Source organism: Chaetura pelagica, unplaced genomic scaffold, assembly GCF_000747805.2.
Source record: "Chaetura pelagica isolate M959 unplaced genomic scaffold, ChaPel_1.0 scaffold68, whole genome shotgun sequence".
Lineage (NCBI taxonomy): Eukaryota > Metazoa > Chordata > Aves > Apodiformes > Apodidae > Chaetura > Chaetura pelagica.
In genome coordinates, this window is record NW_009954407.1 from 2,103,684 (window position 1) to 2,114,630 (window position 10,947).

The 10,947-nt window shown below is 35.2% G+C and overlaps 1 protein-coding gene across 1 annotated transcript in view; it reads left to right on the plus strand.

Moving 5' to 3' along the window:
* CAPZA2 (capping protein (actin filament) muscle Z-line, alpha 2) overlaps positions 1-8,348 on the plus strand; it is a 21,799-nt gene extending 13,451 nt beyond the window's left edge. Inside the window, exons 7-10 of the mRNA XM_010004322.1 lie at positions 139-217; positions 3,694-3,765; positions 6,380-6,442; positions 7,361-8,348. Coding sequence (XP_010002624.1) covers positions 139-217; positions 3,694-3,765; positions 6,380-6,442; positions 7,361-7,501 — 355 coding nt within the window. The 3' untranslated portion in view covers positions 7,502-8,348. The remainder of the gene's footprint in view (positions 1-138; positions 218-3,693; positions 3,766-6,379; positions 6,443-7,360) is intronic.
* The last annotated feature ends 2,599 nt before the right edge of the window (positions 8,349-10,947 follow it).

Genomic DNA, 10,947 nt, shown 5'->3' on the forward strand with positions numbered 1-10,947 from the left:
AGGGAAAGATTTTGCACACGTGTAGTTGTACAGCAGATTTCATTCTCTGTTTTCCTCTGACTGTCAGTTGTATGTCATGTTGGGTTTTTTTCCTTGACCAGTGGGGTGACATCTGATTTCCATTTTATTTTTTTAAAGGAATGGCCGTTGGAGGTCAGAATGGAAATTTACAATCACCCCTTCAACCACTCAAGTGGCTGGCATCTTGAAAATTCAGGTATGCTTATCTCAAACTGTGTCCTGATCAGTAAAGTCACTATTTGTTATCAAGGGAGGTACTTGCCTAATCCTTACAAAGTATGTGTTTGATGTAAGGTTTCAGAAGACTTCAGAAGGTGTATGTATTCACCTCGGCTAGGCACGTACTTCTTTGATTTCTTGAATTCTTGGTGGCATGAGTCTTTCCTGAGGGAAGGCCCTTTCTGAAGTAGATTTGGTTTTTTTAATTATTTTTAAATTACAATAGCAGTATTTTTTCATGTTGCCCACCCTGTTGTTCAGAAAGGTAAGAAACTTTGGTTTCAGTCATTCCACCATTTGCATTTTTTTAATCTGTATCTTCTTCATTCAGAATTTGCCCTTCTTGTTGGCTTCAGGGCATTAAGAAAGGAGATGTTGTCCAAGCAGGAGTGCAGAAATCTTGAGACCAGAGGAAGTCTGACTGTCATGTTGTGGGCAGGGGAACTTGACTTCCTGCATTGGTTCTCTGGAATGTGTACACATATTTTGCCGGAGTTTATTAAAACAATTCTGGGATCAGGGACTAGTGTCTTAGTGCAGTCTGGCTTTCAGTGTAGGACTTTACTATTGCTTTACAAGACACATGAGTAACCACATGAGTTTGGCACTTTCTTACTGCTCAGTGACTTAACTTCAGAAGGAAGATGCAATGGAATGTTTTTATAGCCATAGCCTTAGATTAAAGAATTTTAGGATTTGGTAGATGTGTCCAGATCCACCCAAGCAGGGGGCCCAAATCTAATTTCCTATTCTGTGGTAAATTCTGTAGCAACTGGAAGGCTTGTCAAAATGTGGACATCCATTATTATATTGTCAGATCAAGATGGTTTCAGTAAGAACCCTAAATAACTTCAAGGATTCTTGAGACTTTGGGAGAATCTCAGTAAATTGTCATTTAAATGTTGCTTGCAGCAAAATAGGAATTTTTTGTTAAATGTCTTAAGAGATTTTCTATATCAAGCAGGCAAGTGTCTGCCCAATTCTAGGAAAGGTTAGCCCAGTACCCTAGAAAATACCCTGAATAGGGAATTTAATAAGGTTTTAATTGGCATCTAAATTTGGGCAGCAGCTGATTTAGTCTTTTGTTACTATTTCACATAATTAATTAAGACATTATTTATTTTCATTAAAGTCTGTGTTTTGGGGAGTGATGAAAAGTTTCACATCTTTTGCTTTTATAGGAACTACCTGTTTCACCAAGGAATTTTGAAATCAGGTTCAAATTTTTAGAAATTGTGTACAACTTCTTCAGGGTATGTGAGGGTACTCCCCCTGTCCAAGGATACAAACAAAAGTGCTTCAATGTTTTTTAAGGAGCAAAATAATTTTTTGAATAGGAGCTCACTACAATATTAGTGAAATTTCAGAGTACTGGAGTTTCAGTGTTATTTGCAGAATCTTTATGACAGTAATAGGGCCATTAACCTGTTTCTGATAAGGTCTTTTATGAATAGGTTGGGAAAATTCCAGCATCACCTGCTGTCTTCAGGTGTCTTCATTTTTTAAGATCACTTGCACAATTTCTTCCTTTTTCTAATTCTAGTAATAGATTCTAATATAGGAGAGTCTCAACAGTCTTAATCTCTTCCATTGTTTTAATTTTCTTTTAATTGTATGTAAGGGGAAAACTTCAGCAGCAGAGTCTTAGTAAAACTGAGTCCCTGTGATGTTTGACATGCTCCAACTGTGCATGGAAAACAACTGATAAGTGTACTGGTTACTCATTTTATCTCTTAGATAACCTGTTATTGTCATCCCTCCTTGGTTAACCTTTCCAAGAGATTCTGTTCATAAACATCATCCTTCTTGTAGTCTTCTGGACCCAGACCTAGCATTCTTGAAGGATGTCAGCAGCGAGGTGTAGTACAGAACAGTTAGTTCTCATATTTTGTATAAGATATAACACATCCTAGAATTAGATATGACTCTTCATCTCTATGAAGTTTTTAGGCCTGAGTCTGTGCCAAGAATGTGACTCTGAGACAGGTAAGATGTTCTTACTGATGTTAGCCTCAGAGATCAGGGAAGGCTTGAGCCCTTTGCAGTGTATTGTGACAAAGAAGGGAGGACATTTATACTTCAGAGTGCTGTTTCATTGGAAGGTCTGAGAATTTGGCACTGAGTAAGCATTATTCGTCTTTTAGGAACTGGATTGAAAAAGGTTGGCACACATTTCACCCAGTAATGTTTGATTTGAAAAGGCACTTATTTTATGGTTAGCATAATACCTTTTGTTGGGGAAAAAAAAAGTATTTGAGAATAAGCAAAGTAATAATGTAAAGTGAATCATAGGAAATAGTTTTTCTCCTATAGGAACCTTTCTTTTGCCTAGGTACAGCTATCTTACTGTGTGTCATGCTTTCTCTATTGTTTATAAAATTTAGGTTCTCTTGCACAAATCATAATGATAATATGATTAAATTGTAGTATTGTGCATTAATCTCCAAATTAAAATGTTATTTTGCCTAATTAGATGAGAGACAAATGCCTCAATTCCTCATAACATCAGCCATGTTAACTAGCAAAATTGTAAAAAATCTCTTAAACCATTTGTTTAGAAGTCAGTGAGCTGCATAACTCTTCTGTATCAGTTATTGTGAATGATTAAATGTAACTTTATATATGCTTCCTATTTTTTAGGTTTCCCAAAAGTTGCCCTAGAAACTAAATGTTTTCAGATCCTTTCTAACTGAATTTAAAAACTTGAGTTTTACTGGTCTCCTGCAAAATAATCAAGGAAACTGTTCTGTAGATACAACATTTCAGGAGTAAATAGATTTAATTCCTCTTTGCTGTCTAACGTTGGCAAACGTTTTCCCCAAAAGCTCCTTTGTTTAATTAAATGCCAGCTTCTGTTATGGGCCATATCTAAGAAAGAAAGATATCAAAACCAGGCACACTTAGAAAGGGAAGCCTAATGTTGCACGTCCCTAGAAAACAGATTAGGTGAAGCAAAAACCAACTGAACAGTATCCTGAAGCCTTGCCAAAGCTATACTGATTTTAAATATATCTTCAGCGTTTCAAGAGTTGCTAGTAAGGTCACATAAGTATTATGTTATCTTCTTCATGATGTTAATAAAAGCCTTGGTTCAGTGGTGGGCTCAGCAGTGTTAGGTTTATGGTTGGACTTGATGATCTTAAAGGTCTTTTCCAACCTAAATGATTCTGTGGTTCTATGATCCTCAACTTCTTCACATGAGAATGCTTCACATGCTTAAGGCACATACATCAACACAAAAATGTTTCCGAGTAACTTCTTTACCATTCCCCCTCAAAAATATTTAAATACTGTAACATTTTGGTTTTCCAATTTGTTTTTGTTGTTCTGTAAAATTTTATTTGGTTTAGTTTGATTCATATAGTTTTTTTATTATAATAAATACTACAATACTTGACTTTTCTATGTTGTCTGTAATAGTTAATATGAAGTTCTTTGTTTCATTTTCTGTAGGTTCACTATTATGAAGATGGTAATGTTCAGCTGGTGAGCCATAAAGACATACAAGATTCTCTAACAGTGTCTGTAAGTTAACTTTAAAGATCCTTAGAGTGTGTATTGAAGTGACTTTTTGATTTAAAAAGATAAACAAGCTTAAAAAAACCTCAGAATTTTGGAGGCTCATTTGAATGGGAATTACTGTTCAAATGCATAAATATTTTGTATGTAATACATACAACTTTTATCTAACATGTAGTTACTGTTTCTGTTTTTATTTTAAAAAGTAAACAAGTTGAAATTAATGTAATTAATGCGTTTGGTTTGTATAAGGTCAATTAACTTTGTTTGTAAAGCTTTAATTAGCTGGCTGTTGGTCTTTCTGCACTTCTGTATTTAAACTTTGGTCTGCAGAGTGACGTATAAAATTAATCTTTTAATATGAAGGAGGTTTGAGTTATAATAACCCACTTAAGTAGTACAGTGTCTAGGAGATTGCCTCCTTTGCTCACTGGGAGAAGAGCAGTATGCTAAAAATAGTAAACAAATGCTACCAGCTGAGAAGTAGTAGTGGGTATTCTCCCTTCATTTCCGCCCTGTCTGTAACTGGTGCTGTCAGCCTCTTGCTTTTCTGTACAAAAAGCCCTTTCAGAGATGCTTCAGCTTAAAAAGCATAACACAGTTCATATTACAACTTCTTTTGAAATGGATCATTATAGTAACAGGGAGCAGACAGTAGAAATTATTTCTTTTTTTAAATAGTACCAGATCTACCTTTTTAGAGTTGGTAATGCTGCAACATAAACTACTACTACTTTTGAAATAATTCTCCTCTTGCCTACTAGAGATTGTGTTTATGAGCACTAAGATTTTCTTTTACAGTGTTCTGTACTAAAGCTTAAGCCAGTGCAGTTAAATTGGCAAAGGGAAATTGTAAAAGTGAACAGTAGAAGTATTTTAATGATAATGACTGGTAGTGACCCATTTGGCTCAAAAGCTTAATTCATCAATAAGCAACACTGTTCGTTAATATAAAGCAAGGCTTGTTGTCTTTTTGGTTGCAATAGTACCATAAAGAATGGAGGAGTGTGGTGCCAACTGATAACACTTTTGGAGCTGTAGATATAAAATTACTTTTGACCCCCTAAGCAAAAGAGCTGTTTAGTCTTTTATGCAACTAAGAGTTGGTTTGGAGAGGATTATGTGGAAGAAGTTCTCCTTTCAGTAGGTTGTGCTTCACTTTCTGTTGGGAAGAAACTTAATCCTGTTCTGCTATTTAGTAAAGCAGCAGAAGAACCTTGAGTAGAAAAACATCTTTTAGATAACTTTCCTACCTCCTGCTAAAACAAAGGCAGGTATGCTGCTGGATACCAATTTTTAGCTTTGCTGTTGAGCTTCATAGAGGGCAGAGGCTATACAGGTTCTTATTTCAGACAGAAAAAAGGGTAGGTGGGTTAAAAGGAGCCCACACAACTCCTTTTTTGTTGTTTGGCAGAGAAGCAATTTTGTGCCATCAATGAGCACCACAGGAATAAATGACTGAAGAGCTCTCTTACTGCTAGAGCTATGAATAATTTTGCTGAAGATTACTTTCTTAGCTCTAGTTTCTCTCTGAGCCAAATAAGACCTCATACCCTTGAATTCTTCCATTCATTAGTAGAGCCTTTGAAATAATTGCCTCAGTTCACTGAAAAGTCAAAACCTTTTCAGTTGTTCTGCTTGGTCTCTACCTTCTTCATCTCTTTCTGTTGTGTCCAGGAGTGCTTTCACAGTTGATAGCTACAACTTACTTGAAACTTTGAACCAGATTTAGTTGCAGCTGCCATAGCTTTCTCCCAGCCTTTGCCTTTGTAGGAATGAGGGATCACGTGGGGCAAGAATACTCCTATCTTTCAACAGCTTCTCCAGAAGCACCCTTGTGAATGTCTCCAACACCAAATTGGAAGCTTTGAAATTCATGAACCCTCATTTCCTTCTTGAGATTTCTTTCAAGCCCTTCAACTAATTAGTCTCCAGGTTGACTGACAGGTCATTTTTTGTTTATAAAATAAACACACACTTGCATACTTACGAGTAAGACCCAAAGCCAAGAAATTTTTTTATCAGTCATGATGAAATTTGGACATTGCAGTGTGTTGCACCCTCATTTTTGCAAAATGTACTTGGAGATGTTGTTAGAGGATCAGGTATATAAAGTGTTTGTATCAGCTTACTCTCCAGAATCAGCATGTTTAGAAGTGAAGAAATACGGGGTTGTTTTTTCTTTTTGTTTCTATGTTGTATTCTGCATGTTTCTGGGTTAGCTGATGTTCTTTAAGTTTTCCTGGAGATGTAATACTGCTAAATGTTAATATCTATGCTTTGCACATTTTCAGAGATGTGTGTGCGTTGTCATACTTCCAGATGCAGTTGCTTCGTATACCTTTTCATCATACCATAGAATTTTATATAAAAATATTTTAATTAGCTTCGTGGTAATCTTTATGCTTGTCGCAGTTGACCTGTTTTTTATAAATGTATAATAATAATGTGAAATATGCCTTTTGGATGCATGTATCATTCAGTTTTGGTTTAGCCACTAAATGGCCATGTGTTCTCATTAAATGAACGTGGCATCTCTCATAACTATAGAAAAGAAACAATCCAGCTGCTCTTGGAAGTGTGCTGTACAGCAGATCTAATTCAAGTGCTCTTTTCCTAGAATGAAGCCCAGACAGCAAAGGAATTTATAAAAATCGTAGAGGCTGCAGAGAATGAGTATCAGGTATGTTGAAAGCAAATACTACCCTTACTCACATGTATAGCATTACCATGTTCTTAGCCAAAGATAGTATTCTACAAAGCTTAAGGTTTTGATATCAAGATAATGCGGTTCCATACAAATATAAATAGGTTACATGCTGCTATTTACTGTATCCTTCCTTCCCATGCCTTCTGGTGGCTGCACTCAGCTACTATACATTACATTAGAAGAGTTTTTTCGAGAGCAACGAAGTCCCAAGTGTGAACAAGTATTGGCAATTCTGTTCTCTTTTAGTATTAACGCATTCCTTAAGTGGAATTTTTTACAGATTCTGTTCAGAGGCTACTCTGTTAGACAGCTTTGCTACATATGACTATAAGCACTATCCATTACAATTAGTAATTTTAAAGTTATAACAGTATTGCTGTTCTAGTTATACAGTGTCTCATTGGATTTGTGTTCATTTAGGCTTTGAACATAAAGTAAATGTCAGACATGTTCTGTCATTTTTTTTTTTTAAATGCTCATCAATAAAAATTTACCAAGTGTGTATCGTATCATTATATTCAAGTTCATATGATGTAGGCGGCTGACTCTACCATCCCCACAGGAAAAACAGTGGAAGACTTTGGTATCTGAAATTAATGATGTGCAAGCTAACTCTGATCAGCACTTCATTTCTGCTGCTGATTAACCACATGTATTTTGCTGAAACACCTGGGCTCCAGCCAGATTTATTGCATCTCTCTCACTAATTTTTCTTCACATAATTTCAATCTGGATCTCAAAGCTTTCCTTCAAAAAATAATGTTTTAATCTAGCACCTTTTTATTAAGCCTGTTTGAGAGGTAACAAACTACTCAATCAGTTAACTTTTTACATAGCACGCTGGTTCTGTCCTTCACGTGCCTTTGTTTTGTGTGACTCTGTGTTTCCCAGACTGCTATCAGTGAGAATTACCAGACTATGTCGGACACTACTTTCAAGGCCTTACGTCGACAGTTGCCAGTTACCCGCACCAAGATTGACTGGAACAAGATCCTTAGCTATAAGATTGGAAAAGAGATGCAGAATGCTTAAAGTGAACATTGCATGACTGGATCATTTTAGTGTCCTTGTATACAAATAAAAATTATTACAAAAAGTATTCGGAACTGTCAAAATCACCCAGTCAGCATGGGCTTTTGCCATTGAAAATCACTGTAAGTAGTTAGAGCACAAAGCTTAGCTAATTGACTTTTTTCCTTTTCCTTTCTTTTCAGAGGATTGCAACTTCAGTATAGCTGAATATCTTCCTTTAGAGTTTCTGTTGTACCTTTATTTTTTTATAATGAAGAGACCATGCCTTTAGTTTTCACTTACACTTTAAGAAACAGTTTAAAAAATATTTTTGCATATGATAACCCTTTCTCTTGCTTTCATGTGAAGTGGACAACTTCCAAAATTTGCTGGATTCCTTGTGGAGATCAGTAATGTGAATTTGTAGGTCAAGGTCAACATGGAGTTAGCTATAGGTGCTGTTTTTGAAATCATCTATTCTTTCATCATATGTAAAATTGGGAAGAGTATTTTCTGTATCATTAAAACCTTTCGGAATACTTATTTAACTAGCTCCATGGTAACAAGTTTTGTGTTTTGTTTTTTTTTAAGGAAAAGGCCAAGGTCTAATGCTGTTTTAAGATTCTGAGATTAAATAAAAGTACTTATTTCAGAAATGCATTTAATGCTTTGTTCCTGACAATTACTTAGGTGAACTTAAACTCCATCTGCCCTTGAGGTTTTTATCATAAAACCAGAAATGTATTATAACAAGGCATATTGTAATATATATAATCCTGTACTCATTACTATGTCTGTCAGTTTATTTTTTCTTGGATTGAAATGTACTAAAATTCAATGTGACATTAAAATGCAAATTTTCTATTTATTTGAGTATCAGATTGCTTCATGATAAAGCCTATTTTTGGTGTATGTATATATTTTTAAAATACTGCTTAAAACAGCCACAAACTCGTGGCCTATTGGCTATTCTCAGTGCATTTGAATATTGTTAAATCATCATCATCCATTGTTTCTCTGTGCATTTAAGAAACATCTACATATGGAATTCAACTTTAAACAAGTTATTTTTAGCTTTATATTGGCTAAAGAGGATAGAAAAAATTACAAGACCACAACCAACACGTTATCTGGAGAATACTTTCCCTGTTTGATATATCACATTGAAAATGGACATCAGGTATTTAAAAACATAGACTTCATTACAAATGCACTATAACATTTCTATAAAATGCAGATTTCATTTTTAATTAGATTAAAACCTGTTTTAAAATATACAAATTAGTTATATGCCTATTATGGGAAAAATCAACAGCTTTTTCTTTTTCTTAGAAGGCAGGTGTTTTTGCACACTCCTAAACCAGTGAAGCTTACACAAAGGTTTTATATCTTTGTTAATTACCTTAATGTTAAGTTACAGCATAGCAAGAGAGAGTCTTTACTTGTACTGCATATAAAAATGTACACACAAATGTACTACACAAAGTAGTTTAGTGTTTGAATTGTAATAGCAATACCTCTATCTTCTGTTCTTCAGTGCTCTTTTACAAGGGGGTATAGAATTAACTGAAGTTCTTGAAACTGCTGCTACTTTACAGTGCTAAACTGTATAGTAGAAGAGTGGTATTTCTTCTACCACAGTCTTCCTGGAGAGTTGCCCTATTAATTGTCTTCTTAGATTAGCTATTGAACCATGTTGTTCTATAAGAAGATTTAAAAAATCTGTAAGTGAGCTAGTAACACATACTGGGTCACTGTCAAGTCAGTCTGTCAATCTTAAGTTCTAAATACAAATCTTGTTTGAAGAATTTCTTTGACATATTTAAGAAGAAGCTAAAAATAAAAGACAGTGCACAAAGAGTTAGGAGAACTGTTAGTGAGCAACAACCATACAAATAACTTTTCTAGCTGTTAGAATATTGCATATGACCAGAATCAGCACTGGCTAAAAGTCAGAAGGCTATTTTTCTTACCTGAAATAAAAAGCTAGTTTTAAATATATTCCTAATAAAGAGGTATTTTACTGTGAAGTACTCTAGTACTGTGTTTCCCCATCTATTCAGTCCTGTGATAGTCTTAATCCCTTTTCTTCGAAGAATAGCATCCTACAGGTTCATTTCAACCAGTAGGTAGATCTGTATTACTTACATTTTTTCCTGTTGTGTTAATTTTTAGTCTGTGAAAGAATTTCACACCTTGAACATCACATTTATTAAGTTATAACTTCAATAAAGGAATTTATAAGTAAATCAACTATTCTGTTAACTTTTCCAATATGGTATGTTGTATCATATTTAGGGGTAATGACTCCCCAAATGAAGCTGACTTGAGTATCAGCAGAGACATGTGGCACATTTGGAGTTCTTAATTTCTCTCAGCATTTGGGATGTCACTTGCTCTTTTTTTTTTTTCTACCCTTTTTCCTTTTGTATTTGAGACCTTTAGGGCTGGCTTGGTACGCTTTAGGGTATTTTGTGTAGGTAAAGCACCTTCTCTGAGAAATTTTGTTGTGGCAATTGTCTTAATGTGAATTACTATTTGTTTATATTCTATTTTTAAATATAAAGATTTGTATTGTGGAATGTTCGTGTACTAGACATTATGGCTTGTAATATGGACTTGTAAAATGCTTGCATTTATGAAGTGTGTAATGACTTATACATCTCAGTGCTCCTTTATACGAAGGAAATTTTGACTTATGCAAGTAAGCAATTATTCTTTCTGAACATCTTTAATGGGAGTGACATTTCTGCTTTCAGTTCCTTCTGAGTATGCCCTTTTCTATATGTCTATTTTAATTAATTCTGCAAGTAGAAAATAATTGTTATTTTGATTATATCACTACTGCTGCTTATGCTCTACATGCAAAGGCAATTCTACTGGCTGGTTCAGTTGGGAACACTGCAGTGCAGTTCATTAGTAAATGGTCATTCAGCCCATGGTTAGAAGTATTGTGTGACACTGAAAATCCAATACCTGTGTTCTTTTTAGAGGATGACTCCAGCCACATCTCTGGCAGTGATGTAGTTTATGCAGTTTGGGAGTAAATGCCTTTTTCATCCCCACTTGCCACATACTGGTTTTGCTGAAAAAGCAGTTTTGATGCTCTTGAGTTCACTTTCTTTGGTAGAAATCTGAACTGGGAACTGTCCTGGGTGTGTACCAAATGGCCTTCAGCTCATAATGGTGACCTGAGTCCATTGCAGTGGTTTCCTTCAGACAGCTTGCAACCATGTAATGCATTGAGTATATCTGGAGGATCAGACTAAACTTGACTTTCAAATTTCCAGACGGTATGTGCTGTAGGTGTAGAGGCTGATCATCAGCCGTTGGATTCTGTGGACTCACTGCTACTGTACCGAATTACTTGCTGACACAGACATAGCTTCTGCCACATTCGTTTACTGGAAAGATTGAAAGTGTTCTTCCTCTGATATAACTGTAAACTAGGTTTAGATTAAACTTAG